At 38.6% G+C, this 19332-nt stretch overlaps 2 protein-coding genes across 2 annotated transcripts; one reads left to right on the top strand and one right to left on the bottom strand.

Annotated features, from left to right (window-relative positions):
* The first annotated feature begins 8797 nt into the window (after positions 1 to 8797).
* On the top strand, positions 8798 to 13422 carry LOC120431214 (regulator of hypoxia-inducible factor 1-like). The gene is made up of 9 exons (XM_039596357.2): positions 8798 to 9041; positions 9118 to 9261; positions 11215 to 11395; positions 11455 to 11553; positions 11623 to 11816; positions 11871 to 12415; positions 12474 to 12624; positions 12679 to 13136; positions 13245 to 13422. The coding sequence occupies exons 1-9, from the start codon at positions 8865 to 8867 to the stop codon at positions 13249 to 13251; spliced, it is 1956 nt and encodes a 651-aa protein (XP_039452291.1). The 5' UTR covers positions 8798 to 8864; the 3' UTR covers positions 13252 to 13422.
* A 780-nt stretch (positions 13423 to 14202) lies between these two features.
* LOC120431213 (zinc finger protein 69 homolog) lies at positions 14203 to 19251 on the bottom strand. The gene is made up of 9 exons (XM_039596356.1): positions 19128 to 19251; positions 18874 to 19000; positions 15688 to 16641; positions 15531 to 15627; positions 15311 to 15478; positions 15133 to 15245; positions 14823 to 14884; positions 14570 to 14666; positions 14203 to 14476 (listed from the first exon to the last, which is right to left on the bottom strand). The coding sequence occupies exons 1-9, from the start codon at positions 19151 to 19153 to the stop codon at positions 14360 to 14362; spliced, it is 1761 nt and encodes a 586-aa protein (XP_039452290.1). The 5' UTR covers positions 19154 to 19251; the 3' UTR covers positions 14203 to 14359.
* Between the last annotated feature and the right edge of the window lie 81 nt (positions 19252 to 19332).

A 19332-nucleotide genomic window follows, 5' to 3' on the forward strand; every position in this document is an offset into this window, starting at 1 on the left:
AGCCGGGATCGGGCGCAAAAAGAATAACTGTGAAAGTGAAGTTTAATCCCTTCACGGGAAGCTACGTTCTAGGTGTTTCTGAATAACGGTTGAGTTGTTTTTTTTTGTTATTTTTTCAAATTTATTTTAGATTGTGTAAATGTTATTTTTAATAAATGAATCATTGAATTAATTGTCGGTCTCAGTTTGTAAGAATCTGCCAATTCAAAGCAAAAATTCTCGGTGTATTACCATCGATGTATGCAACTATCGCTGAGGATACCGTCTAGTTTGGGCTACGGAAAAGCATTTTTACAGTTTGAACTCAGGCTAATTTGAACTTTTTTTATAAAACTAAAATTGTTAAACAATAGCTGGCCTCTCTAGCTACCTTCCAATACTGTGGGTTTTGTTAAATAGTATTCTGTTGTCTCGGAATTTGCATAATAGTTCCAGCTGTCAAAATGCTTATGCGCCCTTTTCAAATGTTGCTCTATAAGTATCGTTATCAGGGGGGTCATACAAATTTCTGCATTTTGCCTTGAAAGAGCAGGGGGGTGACATCTATATCTCACTACAGGCAGCTCGACCGTAGCCAACACAAGCTGTCAACTTCGGCACTAGAACAAAAGGGAACTGTCAACTTCGGCGCCAGCACAAAAGAACGGATCCAAAACAAAGCAACTACGCACTGTAAAAAAAAGTACAAAAACCGCAGGCATAAAAAGGAAATAAAGTAATTATTGATTTTATGTAAAATTTTACCGCAATGTACGTTTAAAAGTTAGTGTATGTTTGTGAGGTGATTTTTATCAAAATAAACTACTAAAGTTGGGATTATTAAGCACACATCGGGCCGATGACTTCATTTAAAGTTGTACTTTTATCACATGAAACCATTAACTTAACTTCAGTGTAATTTGACTTTTACTACAGTAATTCTTATAACAAAAATTAAATTATTAATAAAAGAAATATTTTTGTTTTCACTGTGCGCAGTTTGCGCGCGTTATCAATCTCAATCACCCAAGATGGCGGCCTTTAGCATCCCCCTGTGTAAGAGTGACAAAACGGTCCTGACATGTCGCAATTGCAATGGTGGGTTAAGATAGCACGAACTGTTCGGACTGACTTTTCACATGAAGAGTGGCAACATAGCACAGAGGTTTTCACGACTTAGGTTGTATAGGGGAAGGTGGGGCAAGACGGCCATATGGGGCAAGAGGAACAATCGCTCGTACGGTCGTATTTTTTACAATTTTGATTATTTCCAGTATGAGGGATTCTTGCTAGCAATGCAATTAGCTGATTCTACTACCACATAGCCGCCAAAACGACAAACATGCCACAGGGCATAAGATTTAATGAAGTTTTTTTCAAAACCTTAGTTTTCTTATAATTTTTGGAAAGTACAAAATATGGCTTAGGGTTCGTTTTAAGGCTCATTTTATCAAAATGCTATTTTTCCTAGATCAAAAATTTGAAAAATCTTGTTCAGGTGGGGCAAGTGAACCATATGGATTTTTAGTATGGAAAAAATTACGAATTGCTGCAGCAACATATTTTATTTACTTAAAAACTGATAAACAATTGTTTAAAAAATAAGTCCATGCAAAATATAGTGATATTATGAAAATTTCCTTTTTTTCATCTAAGTGATAATTTGTTTTCGTAAAAAGCGATAAAATTTTTAGTTAAATATTATTATTTCATCTAAAAATTAAAAAGAAACGTTTCAAATATATTGTAATATGATGTATCTTAGTGATAACAGTTCAATTGTTAGCAAATTAGCATATTGTTTCATGCATTGTTCCTCTTACCCCAAAGGGTTGTTCGTCTTGTCCCACTAGTTGATTTATAAAATCAATTTTTTACGTTAAAAAAACATGATTTTTTAAAAACTTGTTCTATCAAAGTCCTAGTCAAGACCTGGAATGAGATGATTATAAAAAAATCCGACAGATTTTTAAACGTTTTTGATGGGTTATAACGAGCATTTCCTTAGCTTGTTACACTTGCCCCACTTTCCCCTTTCTCTTGATTCAAGTCGAGTTTGAGACTGTGAAGGGTGGTGAGGCATTCAATCCGCATAAAATGTTTTTTTTTTTTGTAATGATAAGTTTTGTGAGTGATTATTTAGTATTTTGATGTTCAAATATGTAAAATAACACGTTTGGCGATTTTAAATTTGATGTCAGTAAACACTTAAGTTTCGTCAAGGTATGATAAATTGGGCGCTCGGGATACGGCACAGTCGACAGAATGTGATTTTAGTGAATTCCATGCCAATTAACAATCTGGACCCGATGCCTGATTTTTCTGTTACATTCTTATTGGAATTCCATATAAACTGTTACGGGAATCGCAAGCACCGGGTTCTGACTATTAATAAATTTGTAAATTTAGGTATTTAGGCAATCGAATCATCCTAAACAACCATGCACTCCCTTATTTTTGCTATCACTATCACTAACATTCAACTCTGTCGATTGGAGCGTGTACAAGGAGCCCAAATCTATCATACCCTAACAAATCTGACATCAACTTCTCAAAATGTCGAGTTGTGTTGTTATTGAAAACCAAATCAATTTTATTTCAGTCAGATCTTTTAGCTCTTATCAAAAACAAATTTTCATGATAAACTAACTAGCCAAAGCTGGATCAACAAACCCAAGTCTAATCAAGTTTCCTTTGCAATGAACCTGATGAATGAAACAAATGTAAACATGGTTAGGGCACAACCCCTATTACACTTGACCTATTTAAAAAAAAGAGTTGTGTCTTAACACACATGAAAATTTTGTTTTGAGTCTTACTTAGGTCCCATTCCTAAAACTCAAAAGAAGATACATCTGTTCATCACAAATATTCGTGACGTCATGACGACGGACCCGGCATCGTAACATTTCATGTTTATTTACTGTGCATACAAACCCCCTCTCGAAGCTTCCTCTGGTTCACGTATCAACAGTGTAATTAATTTGCATTTCCACCTGAAGCTGAGTGGTGGACGAGAGTGGTGCAAGAGTATTTTTGAGCAAGTTATCTTCTTTATAAACTTTTTGGAAAAAAAAGAATTTCAGATTTACTCGTCTTATATGCTTTGAGAGGTAGTATTTTGCAGGGCTGCGGAGTCGGGTCATGTTTCAAACGACTCCGACTCCGACTCCGACTCCGGCTTTCTGAGATTAGCCGACTCCGACTCCGACTCCGGCTCCGGCTTTCAGCTCTAACCGACTCCGACTCCGACTCCAACTCCGGCCTGCCAACTCTAGCCGACTCCGACTCCGACTCCGACTCCAGCTTTTAACAAATGGTTGGCTCCGACTCCGACTCCGACTCCACATATTTTTAAATGTTTCAAAAGTTAGTTAACTATTTTTTTGAAGGCATTGATAAATAGGATTATCTAAATACTCTCTTAGTCTCATGTTTTTCTCAAGGGAAATAAGTTAGAAACACAAAACGAGAAAAAGTTTCTAGGTAACAAGTTTTAAACATTATTGAAACAGTAATCAAAAAATATCTGCTGTTCTGAAGGCATTTTCAGAAGAACAAATTTTTTGTAAATATGGATTTATTTACTTAACCTTAAATTTACATTTAATTTATGAAAAGCTAATAAATTTGAATATTTAATTTATATTTTTTGAATGAATCATTAAAAGAAACCTAGCCTTAAGGAGCGATTTAACATATAAATTCAATTTGCTCACTTTTAGGCTGAAATTTATGAGAAGCACAGTTTGATAGCCGCTGTGCTTCTTCTCCTTGGTTTTTTGAATAACAATTTTAAACGAAACTACTTTTTAAATCTCCATTGATTTTTTAAGACGTACACTGCCCATGTTCGCATAAATGTCCCATATGCAAGCTGCAAGCTGAGAAAAACTCAAGGCAAGTTTGTCCCACACATAAGGCAACGTGTTAAGTTTTCACGAAAAAAATGGATTTCCTTCTGATTTCTAGAACAAAGTACTGGATGTTATATGCTCTTCTGAAAGAGCACACGATTTTGAACCAAACTGCACCAATAACTCAAAAATGATGAAAATGCATATGGGACATTTATGCGATCACGGGCAGTACATCGCGCCATGGCTGAAGGAGATTATTATCGCAAATCAATGTATCTTAAAAATTTCTTCTTGGAAAGGACGCTTAAAGGGTCCTTTTGAAATATCCGAGTCCTAGAAAATATTTTACTTAGTGATTTTTGATTGATTTTAATTTTATTTTTTTTATATATTGAGAATGGAGGCGCGCGATACTTCTTGAATCTACATCTAAAACAAAGCTTTATGAATGATCCTGCGCCTACATAAAAATATATGAAAAAAACTAAAATTGGAAAAAAAAATAATCCACATGTAAAATATTTTCTAGGTCACGGATATGATAATAATCACCTTCCGTCATATTGGCGTGGGACATATAAAATTATGAGAAAATTCTTACCGGTTGCAGAATATTTGAAAAAAAAAAATTAATCCTGTAATTTTTGTTATTCATTTTTTTATCATGTTCTTTTCGGTACTGAAATCTTGAGATTTGTTAAACGATAATTTGAAACGATATCAAAATAGTTTGCCTAAGGATCAACACTTTCAGATTTTAGTAGATAAATAGTAAAACATTATGATAATCGATATATTTATCATTTCAATGATTATTTCAAAATAATTTGCAACATTTTTTGATATTATTTGTCAGTTTCAAATGTTTTAAACGTACAACAGTGTTTATTATTTTTAATCTTTTTATATACTTCGTAACTTTTTTCCTGAAAAATGATTTTACTTAAAACCTCCAAAACATTTGCTATCGGGATAAAATATGACTGTTTGTGTCCTTTTTCCAGAAAGAACTGGATTAAATTTGGTCCAATTTGAATGTAAAGGGTACATAAATATGGGCAAAAAGAAGCAGTCAAAAATCAACTGAATATGTCTGACTTCAAATCCAATATTGTTTATTATTTTTTAGTTATGATACTACATACTTGGGATAACCAGGTTATCATTTAGTGATCATAGTAAAATAACACAATTAGAGCTTTCCAATCACAATAAAAATGCTTCAAAACGCAATGGTATCTGCAACACAGCAAAAAAAAGTTGAATTCTGGAAGGTTGAAAATTTGGTAGGTTGAATATTCCTTATTTTTTGAGTAATATTACATAAAAAATGTGTAAAAATGTGAACCTGATGAATATTCATCAAAAGCTGTTGAATATTCATCAATTCCTGATGTAATATTACACATTTTTCTGTCACCACCCTACCAATAGTAGCAGTTGTTTTGTACAGTTTTTTCTGCTCTCGCTTGATCGATTGAAATTTGCTGTATTTATTTTATCCAATGATTGTATTTGAATTAATTTGTAGCTGTAAGTATTTACAAAACTCTGCATTTGTCATTAGTTAAGCAAATTGTATTATGATTAGTACAACAAATAAACATGAATTGAATTGAATTGAAAAAAATCTGTCACCATTTCCTGATGAATATTACCATCATTTTTTTTTCTGTGAACGCAGTGCATGCGAATATAAAAAAAAAAACAATTAAAAATATGAGAAGTTTTGTGAATTAACCTGAATTACAACAAATACTGAACAGTAACAAAAAACATATTTTTTGATGAATTTTAGATAACTCCGACTCCGACTCCTATGGAGTGCGTGTGCCTTGAGCTGTGCGGTTCGTTTTGTTCAGCGGGCGTGATTCGGCTTCATTTTTTAGTGTTTTATGTGCGTTCTGGTTCGGAAAATGGTTAGAAAGTCTTCACGTAGTGCCATCAGACTTTAATGTGTCGTTCGTTTTGAAAATTTCGCGGTGATGTCGAGGTTTTTCGAAAGTTTTTGCGTTTGTGATTGATATGTTTCGCCATGTTTTTTTCACATTTCGGGCTCAGAGGTACCGCAGCGAGACATATCACACGAATACCAATGCAGTGATACTGCGCTGTGAGAGAGTTTCTGGAGAGGAAGAGAGGAAAACAAAATAAAAGGAAAAAGAGAGGGCAAACAAACCACGATTTGCTTGTTTGGTGTGTTTGTGTGACAGCTGCTCGTGTTGAAGAGAGCGAGTGTGTGAGAGGCAGTCAACGTCGATGATACGACGGTCATCGTCACTGCACCGCCGTCATCGATGACTCTCTTGTTCTGGGCTACGGGCAATGCCCGGCTTATGAGAGAGAGAGCGAGGAGATTGATCGACGAACTGTGGCGCTTGCTGAGGGAGAGTGGGAGGATGAGTTTCGTGTGCAGAGGTTGACTGCTGCCCCACCGTTTCCAGGTGGGAGAGCGACGGAAATTTCTGTTGCGCTTGCCGACTGCATTTGGCGGATGCTGCGATGATGTTAGAGTTCGCTGTTCGCTCGCGTACTCGACAGTTGGTGCCCGCAAGGACTGGGGTCGGAGAGCAAGAAATTGGGAAGGTTGAGGATCAAGGGGGTTTCGCTTCACCTCAGGTATGCTTTTCCTTTTTCAGATGTTAAGTCAGCAGTTTTCTTCAAGGTGAGTCTGATTATTTTTTGCAATGTATAATTATAACATGTGCACACATGTAAAAATATTAAATAATAATTTTCATAAAATTTTTAAACCCATCAGAAGTGGTGATCCATGTTAGTACTATTTACTAAATATTATTTTCTCTACCAACAGGTAGCGAGTTGTGGCGCTATAACCACGGCAAATAGTGTCCAGGGCATTTGTGGAAATACAATGTCCCATCCCCGAGGGTCCCGGAGCACCAAAACTTCTTAGCATGGTGCTCCCATCGATTTATTGCTCTAACAAACAGGAACGTGAGCGGGGGATCCCCACGTTTCTTCCTCCCCTGTAGATTCAGAATTGTGTTGTTGTTTGAACATTCGTGCTCAAACTCAACCCACTTCAACGAATCATCTTTGCGGTAAACTTTACGCAGTTGGCCTGGCCGCTTTAACTTTTGTGATGTTTCAAAGCAATTTATTGCATTGGGGCACTGCAATTGTTAATAATGACAAGAGGATGCTAGGCGTTAATCAACCTAAGGCATTTTCCAGGATGCCCTCGAAAGACTGGCTGCGCTAGGGTTAGATTAGATTAGATTAGAATTTTAGATAACTCCGACTCCGACTCCGACTCCGGGTTATCAGAAATTTTCGGCTCCGACTCCGACTCCGACTCCAGCTCATAAAATTGAGGCGACTCCGACTCCGACTCCGACTCCAGCTGTTTGAGTTTTGAAGACTCCGACTCCGACTCCGACTCCAGGTCCCCAAAAAGACCCGACTCCACCGACTCCGGCTCCGACTCCGACTCCGACTCCACAGCCCTGGTATTTTGAAACATTTAAAGGTCGTATCGAGGTGCTTCGAATTGGAAGAATCTTTCAGCATTAAGTCATTTGAAACAAAGCTAGCTAGCAGGCCTGCAAAAAGTTTCCAACCCAGCGTACACATGAAGCAAACCAAAATGTCAGTTCACTGCTAGCATGTGACTGCAGGCCTACTGTGTCTATTCAACCACTGCCGCCTGACTTGTGCCGGTCGGCTGCTGGAGAATGAGAGACGTGAAAAAATGAGCTACACTCACTCAATTCGTGTCATATGACTGACTCGTAAAATCCTCTTTAAACACTATTTTGACTATTTTCAAACAATTGAATGGTTGTAGACTGTGCAAAACACTTAAAACAACCATAACTCATATTCAAAATTACATTTTAACGCATAAATACGAACTTTATGTGTAAAAACTTGTTTCTTTATGTGTGTGCGTGCAACGTCGAGTGAGTGTTGGTCGGCTACTGCCTCGCATTGCAGCTGCTCAATGAGCTAGGGCACTCACGACTGCGCCGGGTTTGTTTATGTCACGGTTTTGCAGTTCAGTGAATGGATCTCAAAATTTCGTGTCAAAGTCGCCGATTTTCGCGTCATGACCCCTGACATTTTCAGCACTGCTAGCTAGTTCATACATTTTTGTTGACAAATATTTGGCACTAGTCTAGCGTCCGAGGTCAATCACTCTTCGCCCAGGTTTACTTTGAATGACTGGGTTTGTTAATGGGAATGAACTTAAAATTTATCAACACATAAAAAATGTGTATGCGATTAATTAGCACCATCATTTAAGAAAACAGCTACCAAAACTGAAACGAATGGAAAACGAATCTTAGGTTCTTTTGAAAAAATTGCAGGGGGTTTCCAACATGTTGTCAGACTGGTCTCAAATCCGGCATTATTCGGAGTTTGAGAAAGTAATTCAGTACCTAAAGGTCGACAAACGATGCAACTCTCATAATTTATATGTAATATAAACCTATTGAGTATTATCAAACATTTTTAAGGGAATTTTTTTAAGGGAATTTTTTGAAGATTTTCAAACATATCAATGGTCGCAGTTTCTAGAGGCCATTTTTCAGCTGTCGATGAACGTCAAAGCGTTGATAGGTCAACATGAGATGCTCCATGAAAACACATGCATTTTCCGTACAAACGAGGTGGTCGAAATTCATTTGACATTGTTGCCAATTTCATTTTTTTTAAATCATGTCTTTTAGTAATTGTTTAAATTGAAATTAAATTGATTTGAAAATGAATTGACACCTTACTATCTTTAAGCTTTTAAAACCAAATGTATCTAGACAAATATTACTTAATAATACCACCCTAGAACCCGCACCTTTGTAGATAGTTTGTCGCGTTCCTCTCGCGAGTTGGTTGCTTTGTCACCGGCAACGGGTTCAAGCAATGATTAGCCGGCTGTTTGAGATTCATACAAACCTCTTTACCGTTTCCCTTGATCCAGCGTTAGAGCTAGGCGTTAGAACTCTCGTGCTCGCGGGTCTAGTTTGAGTGTAACTTCCGTTGAGAACGGTTCCCTTCGATATGGTGTCCGCGTGGGCTTTCGCGCCTTTTGTGCTGGCTTTGGTCCATTTTGGGCAGTGCTCTCCGATTGTTCCTCCGTTGTATCGGTACGAAGATTATACCAAGTGTCGCCAGGATGACCAAATTGGGGCCTATTGCTTCGTGAAAGTGGTCTTCCAAGAGGATCGGGATCCTTTTGTGAGTTGGAATGTTGCTAACATAATCCTCAAATCATTCAAAATTTGTTCCTTCCAAACATAAAAAAATAAAACAGGACACAACCCGGATTGTGGCCGAATTTCGACACAGTTTGCTAGACTGGGGAATATGCGTGGCGGATTGTGAACGAGAAATGAGCAGCTTGACGCAGGAACAGCGCCACCGGTTGTTCCAGCCCAAGTTCCAGATCAACCATACGGTAAGTTATGCCAACGCAAGCGATGGCTTTTAAGTGGATGTTAATTGACGGTCTAGTCTTGCGTTGCGATCATTCCGGTGCTCCATATTGGAGATTGCGGCGGAACTAGTTCTTGGGGGATAATTGCACGCTCTGTGGGAGAATTAAACGCACATGCAGTATGCAGTTACAGCGATTTACCTGGATGTTGTAATTTCTAAGGCTTTTCATGAATGAGAGTAATTTGAATTCTCGTGTGCAGGATTTCTAAGAATTTGTACTAAAATATTGGTATTTTTTTTAATCCAGTGTGAGATATGTTTAATCTGTGTATCAGAGAAAATATTTATTCAGAAGCTTTCCACTGAATTTAATTAAGTTCAATTGATTTAAAGAGCAGAACAAATCGCGTTATGTATTATTGATTCCTGTTACATTAATTCATTTTTGCAGATTTTGTTAGCTTGGCAGATGTTTTAAGCAGGGTTTATTGAGAGCATTTTTGCCTTCCTCACTGAGGTAAGGCTTTAATCCTAGGGAGTCCAATTTTCCCGGGTTTTATATTTCCCGGGAAACGGGAATAATATTTTTTGAATAGCGGGAATTCCTGGATCCCGGGAAATTTTTGAAACAGTCATAAAATCTAAGTTTTCATTATATTGGGTTTGTTTTCAAGCTTAAAATCATAGAATTAGTTTAAAATTTTAATCGGTGATAATGCACAGTTCAATCGAAAAAATGTCAGCATTAAATATTGATTTTTTTAGCTGTGTTGTGCTTTGGATTTAAAATTAACCACAATTTTCAATATATTGTGATTCAAATTGAATATGTCTTTTATAACTATATTTCTTTTATTCATTTTTTATATGACATGACTATAAAAGCCTGAAAAATTTCTTTGAAAATGTAATAAAAAACAAGAATAAAAAACAAGAAGCAAAAACAAATTATATAATTCCGATCAATGTAAAATTTAAGATAGGTTTTGAATCGCATGTTTTATATAAAACATACTTTAAAAAAAAATCTTTGGGTAACTATCGCTAACTGGGGAAACTCTACACTACAGTCTGAATAGTTACAAGAGATTTTAGAGCAATAAATTTGAAAATCGGTGAACTAATTGTTTTGTTCTCAAATTCAAAATCTTAAATATACGTAAATATAATACCCAGTCTTTTAAAAATATATAAAATTAAATGTAAAATATGTATGCCGAATAAAAATCTTAATGCTTTAAAATTCTTATCGATTTCTAAGTAGTCAACTTATTATCTGACCGAGCCACGTAGCCTAGTAGTAACGCTCCCGCCTAGTAAGCGGTAGATCGGGGTTCAAATCCCAGCTCGGACCAACACAACCACTGGTCGTGGCCGGCGTCGGTATTGATCAGCAAGATGGGAACCTTTGAAAATTGCGAAGGGGTGATGATTGGTTCCTACTTTTCATCTGTGTTATACGGAGCAATTTTTGGGGGTCCTGGTCAGTGCACCAATGCTATGCTATGCTATATTTTTTTAATCATTAATATTTTTCTACACAAGAACTTTGCTTCCCTTCAAGAAACATTAAATTTTAGGTAAATTTCTGAGGAGTTCTAAACTGGCTAAATTATGTGGTTGTGATTAAAGCGATACGCATTTGGCAAATTAGTCAGGATACTCCGCAATCTGTGAACAAAAGTCACTCGACACTGCACATGAAACGTTCATCATCCGCGGATGTCAACAAGGTTAACAGAACCTTTTTGCTTGCCTGTGCTAATGATACTATGATTAAGAGCCTACACTTTACCTGCGACACGTGTCGCTTTAGTAAACATGATTCAATATGATTGATTTTAATTAAGTTTTATTCACTGACAATTTCAATAAAGTTTACATGTTTGAGTATCTTAAAACAAGATATTGAATTATTTGATGTTGGAAATACGATCTGCATAAGGTTTTTAACAAGGTTTCCCCGTTACAGTACATTCTACCTGACCATTGGGGTCAATACCTGCAATCGTACAAAGATCGATACGGCGAATTGATCAACGTTTGCGTTAATAACCGTCTGGAACGGAACTACAACGTTCACCGGCATGCATACTCCGAGATCGAGTACTGCACCTCCAAAGACGAGCTGGGAATGTCAAAGAAGAATCCAGGTAAGCGACACTCAACTCGATCAAACTACAAGTACACTTCATCAACCTTGCATTTCCAGACTGGCTAATGATCACTTTCTACGCAATCGTTCTAACGTTGATCGTCCTCATGGTCGGCGCCAACGTCGTTGACTGGCTGGGTCATGATCAGGTCAAAGGTAATCGCTCATTAAGTTGTCACCAGTTCTGATCTTAACAAATGAATGACGTGATCTGTACCGTTCTAGAACACATCGTTGTGTCATCGTTCTCGGTGCGCCGCAACTGGGATCGGCTGACGGAGCAACCGACGAGTGAACTGTACCGGGAGTTTGGTTACATTGACGGACTTCGAGTGTTTACGAGTGTGTTTGTGCTGGGCATACACTGTTTGATGATCGCAGGTATTATTCCGTTGAGCAACCCAGAGTACACTGAAGAGGTGGGTAAGATATTGAAGGGATAAGAATAATAGTTAACAACATCTCAATTGCAGGTTCTGAAGAATCCGTTCCTTGTAGATCTCTGTACGATCTGTATTGTTACCGTCCAGATCTTTTTTGCCATTAGTGGGGTTCTGCTGACAACAACGGTTCTCAAAGACATTGATCGCAAGCCACAGTTGGAATCGATCTACTTTTGGGAAAAGATCAAAAACCGTTTGATTAGAATTGTTCCGGTGTACTACTTCTTCCTGTTGGTATCGATCGTTGGCGATGAGTTACCAGGAGTTGAAATGGGGACAGTTGGCTACAAAACGCTTATCCAGGAGCAGGGTCGATGCCGAAAGAAGTGGTGGACTAACGTGCTGTTTGTGAGTAACTTGCCACCATTCGGCGAAGAGCGATGCAGTCTGCAGGGTTGGTATCTGGCGGCTGATCAACAGCTGTTCCTCGTAACGTTACTGCTCATGGCGGCATTTTGGAAGTTCCCAAAACAAGCTGGTGCCTTGATGTGGTCATGTGTAGCTATTGCGTTGGCCATTCCAGCCGGGATTGTGTACTTTTATGAGCTGGAGTCTTCATTGCCAGTCAGGCTAAGGTACTGCTGGCATAGTTACTTAAAACTAAACGAATAACCGACAACTTGAACTTTTCAGCGATCTTCAGTTTCTGTTCATGTACCAAGCGTGGTTCAACCACCTGTACATGCCAGGCTATTCAAACATGAACAGTTACATGGCAGGAGTGGTCGTTGGATATCTGTATCACCAACATAAGCATAACAAGCTGGATTTGGACAATTCCATGGTTAGTTCTTTCGATCAACACAAGTATCTTTAAATGACCCTCATTGAATTCCAGCTGTACACTATCTTGAAAAAAGCTCGTCTACCCCTGCTAGCCCTAGCGTACCTTCCGACGTTCATCTTCTACCGCTACGAGATTCCTCGCTCCTCTTGGCTCACCATGACACACACCATCCTGTACCGAAACGTTGGTGTCATCGCCGGGTGCGTAAGCTTCATCGAGTGCTTCCGAAATCCCCCGGGTCCCGTTCGGCAGTTCCTAACCTCCAAATCAATGACCAGCCTGGGCAAACTGTCCTACAGTGTTTACGTGCTGCACGTGCCCGTAACGCGGCTCGTGCTGAACTGGTTCCCCCAGATGATCGAGCTGAAGCTGCTGGACCTGGTGTGGATGCTGGCAGTTTTGGGTGGTTCTTCCTATCTGGTCGGCGTCATCGTGTACTTTTGCATCGAGCAACCGGTTAGTTTGGTGCTGAAGCACTACTTGCCGGACAAACGGAGGGGGAAGGCCGAGTAAGTTGAACAATGAGTGGGGAACGGGTGCTTGTAGAATAGTTTAGAGCGAATAAATAGTTATCTAGTTTGGACATGGTAGTAAACCGCACTTTCTTTTACTTCTAGATGTTAATTTTACCAGAAGAATTTGTAAGATCGCAGGAAAAGGTAGTTATCGTATGCAATGTTTCTTCAAATTTCAGTTCAGTGGTGTCAGAAGAATGACAGTTAAGGAACCATTGGGTCTTAAAAAGGTTCTTTCTAGCAATTTCAAACGAACGAAGTTCTACTGTTCTGACATTGGATAATAAAAGCATGAAGCATTTGCTTAAAAATTATACATTCTTTTGATACAAATTTGCGTTTTTTTTAATCTTGGTAAGAGTTCTTGAGAATAATTATATATAGTACACTATGCCTATTATTTTTCAATTTTGGGTTTTTTTTTATAAAATTTAAGATTGTTGCAAAATCGGTGGAATCAACAATACATTTTGTATGAATTGACGTTTTTATCGGAGCATTGATTTTTCATACTTTTCTAATAGAGTTATCTACGTGCGCATGTATTGCGTGTACGTACACGAAAAAGGTTGAGGTTAAATTTTGTACCGACCAGCAAAACAAATGGCGTGGTAGTATGCGTGAGAGGGGCTTAGTTGCCTTGATCCTTAATCTGAGTGCCTGCCTGTCAGAACCCAGTAAGGAATGTACACGGAGAAAAAAGAGTTCCCAAAATCGTGAACAAGCGTTCATGAAAATAGGAACCACGAACAAAGTGTTCAAATCTCATGGTACGATTTCGAAAAACGTACCATGGAATTTGAACACTTTGTTCGTGGTTCCCATTTTCATGAACGCTTGTTCACGATTTTAGGAACTCTTTTTTCTCCGTGTAGGGTCGATGCCGGTCGGATCTTCCAAATGACTCAGGGTGTATCGTAAAAGTAATTTAACTTTTCACACTTTTTTGAGAATGGCCAATTATAACATAGCTAAAACGATTGTTCATATTTAACGTCAGACCTGTTTCATTGCTGCAATATTATTGTAAGAAAGAATAAACCATTGAAAACACGATCACTGCTTTTAATTACTTTTATTTTTGCATTTGATTTAACTTTGCATCTTAACGCACCACAAACATCCGGTTTCGGGGATCAGTGACGACCCTCCTCCGGTTGTTTAAGCCTAACTGGAACCTCGCCGCCGGACACTAAGCTGGACTTATTTCGCCCACCTTACATCTTGAGCAGCTGGTGTCGCAGCACGAAGAAGGGCAGTCCCAGGCCGGAACCGAAGAAGGCGACGAAGATCGCGGTCAGCTTGTACCGGTTGTTCAGGCTGAACGGGAGGTTCTAAAAACGGAAGAAAATCCAGCATTATTAATCAATTTTCACCGTTCTGGAGCGGCCACGGCCATTATATAATATGGCGATTTGGTCGCTTACCTCGCCGGGGATTCCACCGTGGGAGTGCGAGTACCGGACCAGGTTGGTCATTCCGGTGCGGGAGATGGCGGCGGCGCGGGCGAACATCTTGATTCTGCTGAGAATGTTGAGAAAAATGTTATTTCTGTAGGATTTTTCGCAAAAATTTACTTGCATCACTTACCCAATACTTTTTTCGCAGACTCTCGATAAAAGTTGAATGGGGAAAATGCGCTGCTGACAGCTGACAGCTTTGACAGGTGACGTTACTCACCACGGGGCAAGGTTGATAAAGGTGGGAACGTTGCTGGGTGGCGTTATGGTGGTGAGTTTGATCTCGAGGGGAATGCCGATAGAATTTTAATTTAAATTTTTAATCTTGTTACACCAGATTTTTTGCATCCAGAAATATTTTTAATAAATGTAATTTTTAAAACTGGGGCAAAAAAAAGTCAGTGCGATGGTTTTAGTCATAGTAGAGAATGAAAAATAGTCGGAGTTTAAGCGAAAAATATTTCTCTCAAATAGAAATTAAACAACATCAACTTTATCAAAATAGCTATTTATTCAGCATTCTGGGTCACTTTCTCCGCTTTCAGCGGCTGCCGATCGGGAATGTGGGTTTTCAGATGTTCCCTGATGCCATTCTGACAGTAGAACGCGTGACAACAAATGTGGCAAAAGTATGGACGTTGACCTGCGAGTATGAACGGGCACAATATTAGTTCGAACAACGTATATTACAAACTAAGCAAATCGAACCTGTATGAACCCGAACGTGACGCTGAAGGTGATGAATGTCGACAAAACTTTTCGCACAATGTTCGCACGTAAATGCACGCTCGTCCGAGTGCAAACGTTGATGATTTTTCAGATTCGACGTACTATTAAAAGCTTTGTTACACTTGTTGCATTTATATGGTTTCTCTCCTGGGAAAAAGGTTGTTAACAAAAGTTTTTGAATTTTAATTTGGAATCTTACCTGTATGAACACGCAAATGCTTCTTAAGATTGCCCTCTTGGTTAAATGTTTTTGGACACTTTTCACACTGGAACAATCCTTGTGGACCGTGAACTTTCTGTAATTATTTAGATATTTTAATTATTTCTTCAAATTTCATACAAAAAGGACCACAAACCATGTGAGACTTCAAATGTGGCGCACAGTAGAACGTCTTATCGCAGATGTTGCAAGAATACGGCCGTTCTCCTAAATGTTTCCTGATATGGTACTTGAGATTATTTCCCTGCACAAACATCCGCTCGCAGTAGGGACATTTTTGCTGCTTATCGATCTTATGCTGGCGCATATGTTCCCGCATATACGTCACAACACGGCCGCAAATCTTGCACTCTTCTGCAGCCGATTTCCGACGGTCTTCGAATCCAGCGGGTCGTTCCTTGCGTGGACGACCTCGGGGTCTTTTTCCTGTCCCACTGAGCTTACTGTTACCTTCCGCCGATCGTTTGTATTTCTTCTGTGTTTTAACTTTGACCTTACTGATTTTTCTCTTTTTCAGTGGAATATCATCTTCAGAACTACTCTTGACATTCGGAGAATCGTCAAACTTAACATCGTCATCATCGTCGTTGTCTCCAAAATCTTCCCCTCCCTGCCACTCAAAGTCAGAGTCCTCGTCTGAAGAAATCTTAACTTTGACCTTCTCCGAAGCCTTTCGCACGTCTCGAGTTTTGGGAACGTTCTCCTTTTCACACTCCTTTGTTTGTTCAGACTCCTTCTTCGTCACAGGTTCCTCATCCAACTCGATAACGCTCTCAACGTTCGCCTTGCTTTTCCTGCCCCTCCTTTTTTCCTGATTGGAGGTCGAATTCCTCGACCGATCATCTTCAATCTCGATCTCCAACTTCATACTTATATCGTCAAAGTTCTCCGCCATCGGATCCGTGGAAGCCATCGGGTCCGCGCTAGCCATCGGATCTTGAAAGCTAAACGGATCATAATCCAGCGCATCTTCGATTTCGTTCTTGATGACAAACTCGACCACTTTCGGTTTGGCATACTCGTCGTACGCCTCGATTCGCTTCCGGCAGCTCTCGCAGATGGGCGAAATTAGACCGCAAACCGGGGTGACCTGAAGATTTTCGTTAGATTAATTTAAAAATACACTTTTAAATAAAAGTTTTTAAATGAATCTATTAAAAAACATGTCACGGCGTCTTTTTCAGGGGGGTAGTATTTTTTGAGAAATAGCAAGAAAACTGTCATATACATATGAAAGTGTGGAACATCCCCGTTCATTTGCGGGGCGAACGAAAATCTTTGGTCGGGAAAAATCAAAGTTATCCTCATTTGAAGTTTTTGAACTTTTTTCCTATGGGGCCAAATTTCGTCTATTTCAATTTAGTATTGTTATAAGTCTACATGGGCATGATTTATGGTTCAGATCATATGATTTCTTATGGGAAATGATGCAAGGAACATTTTTCCTGAAGCACGCAAAGTGATTGAAAATAAGGGAAAAAAGTTATAAAGGTTTTATTGAAAATTTGGGAGATTTTCTGATAAAATTGCACACCCCTTTCCCAAAAACCACAATTTTTTTGATATTCAGATCATTATTTCGATGAATTCTTTTTTGAGAAATGTTTCTGGACCCATTGAGTATATAAATCACTACAGAAAAGTGTAATTGGTTGGGTTTATGCTCAACTGTAAGCCACTTTTAAGAATTTTGGATTTCAACCGAATCAACATATTTTTGTTTGTTTTTGTTATAAAATGTACCGTTTCCATTAGATTTTCACATTTGTATTAGTCTTATTAAACCTCACAAGAGATCTCGTACTTATTTTGAGGTCAGGTGATAATATTGTAAATCAAAATCAAATCAAACCATCCACATTAACGACCCCAGGTCTTTTTTGGTCTCTATTGCAAGTTTCTGCTCGAACCTAGGAGTCCGAAGGCTTGAATGGGGAGAGCACCCAAACCTCTTTCTACTCCAAGGAACCTTCTACCCCAGTGTTTGAACTGACGACCTTTGGATTGCGAGTCCAACCGCCGCCAGCGATTCCACCGGAGTAGGCTTGGTTTGGTGAATTGTTTGTACTTATGGCATGGAGACGACTCCTACACCTGGAATAACTTAACGGCCTAACAACAACCAAGGCCGGGACCGACGTTTTACTTCCTCATCCGATGGAAGGTTGGAGCAGATGGGAATCGAACCCAGGATCATCCGCTTACAAAGCGGACAGCGTAACCATTCGGCCACGCACTGCCACTGTGATCAATTATTTGTGTGTGTTTTAGCAAAACAATTTAATTGTTGTATTGTTCGTTGTTTCAAATTTGGATGCCAGACTTGTTTAGTTTGTTAAGCTCAATTATTTGAGATTAAATTAATAGATTTACATACATTTAAACTTTTTAATGATTTTTACGCAATATTTATGTTATTACCAATAATTGCAAGTTCAACTCTGTAGTTTCAATACAAATAATATAGCCCAAATGGAAATACAAATTAACAAAAGGCATAGAAATAGAAACTCTGTGATTGTATTTACACTGCATGTCTCAATTAGATACAAAACATATCATGTGGACCATGTACTCAAAAAAAAAGTGAAAATTTAATGTAAACGATACATTTTATAACCAAAACACACAAAAATATGTTGATTCGGTGAAATCCAAAATTCATAACTGTGACATACAGTTGAGCTTAAACCCAACCAATTACACTTTTCTGTAGTGATTTATATACTCAATGGGTCCAGAAACATTTCTCAAAAAAGAATTCATCAAAATAATGATCTGAATATCAAAAAATTGTGGTTTTTGGGAAAGGGGTGTGCAATTTTATCAGAAAATCTCCCAAATTTTCAATAAAACCTTTATAACTTCTTTCCCTTATTTTCAATCACTTTGCGTGCTTCAGGAAAAATGTTCCTTGCATCATTTCCCATAAGAAATCATATGATCTGAACCATAAATCATGCCCATGTAGACTTATAACAATACTAAATTGAAATAGACGAAATTTGGCCCCATAGGAAAAAAGTTCAAAAACTTCAAATGAGGATAACTTTGATTTTTCCCCACCAAAGATTTTCGTTCGCCCCGCAAATGAACGGGGATGTTCCACACTTTCATATGTATATGACAGTTTTCTTGCTATTTCTCAAAAAATACTACCCCCCTGAAAAAGACGCCGTGATGTATTGACTCGCCCCTCGACGTTCCCACCTTTCTCTAACCACCTCACACAACTGTCACCACGGCATAAACAAACCGACGAGGACGACGACGACGACGACGTTACCTATCCATCTTGCAGGCGGGGGTGTTTTTTGCTTACCTCGACACGGGTGCATTTGTAGATTTTGTTCAGCATCCGGGAGTCGTCCGCGTCGCAAAACATGGACTCCATGTTGCCGTCCGAGCAGCCACAAATCTTGCATGCCTTTTCCGTCTTGACGAACGGGCTAAAATGAGGAAAAAATGTTATTGCTTGAGCAAAATTGAATCTCAAAGAGAAATCATGAGTATCGCAAAAATAGCTCATGTAACACAAAATTCTACAAAACATTCAACTGCTAATAAAACACTTACCTATCAACATCAGTTAAACCAGACATAATGTATGGTTTTCACATTCAAACACAATAAAAATAAAAATTATTGAAGAGCTCAAACTAAGCCAATGTTTTGCTAGCTTACTTGTGTTGACGTTTTCTCAAAGAGCAGAATAAAAGAAAAGTAACGCTTTGATTCAATGTTTTAAGCAGATGAGGTGAGCAGGCGTTATAGGTTAGTG

This window comes from Culex pipiens, chromosome 3, assembly GCF_016801865.2.
Source record: "Culex pipiens pallens isolate TS chromosome 3, TS_CPP_V2, whole genome shotgun sequence".
In the NCBI taxonomy this organism is placed as follows: domain Eukaryota; kingdom Metazoa; phylum Arthropoda; class Insecta; order Diptera; family Culicidae; genus Culex; species Culex pipiens.

Coding starts and splice junctions, on each gene's coding strand:
- LOC120431213 (XM_039596356.1), bottom strand. CDS start 19,153: ATGTCTGGTTTAACTGATGTTGATAG. Junction 15,246..15,310: donor TCACGTTCGGGTTCATACAG/GTTCGATTTGCT, acceptor TCATACTCGCAG/GTCAACGTCCATACTTTTGC. Junction 14,885..15,132: donor AGCCGCTGAAAGCGGAGAAA/GTGACCCAGAAT, acceptor ATTCCCCTCGAG/ATCAAACTCACCACCATAAC.
- LOC120431214 (XM_039596357.2), top strand. CDS start 8,865: ATGGTGTCCGCGTGGGCTTTCGCGCCTTTTGTGCTGGCTTTGGTCCAT. Junction 9,262..11,214: donor AGTTCCAGATCAACCATACG/GTAAGTTATGCC, acceptor TCCCCGTTACAG/TACATTCTACCTGACCATTG. Junction 11,817..11,870: donor ACCCAGAGTACACTGAAGAG/GTGGGTAAGATA, acceptor TCTCAATTGCAG/GTTCTGAAGAATCCGTTCCT.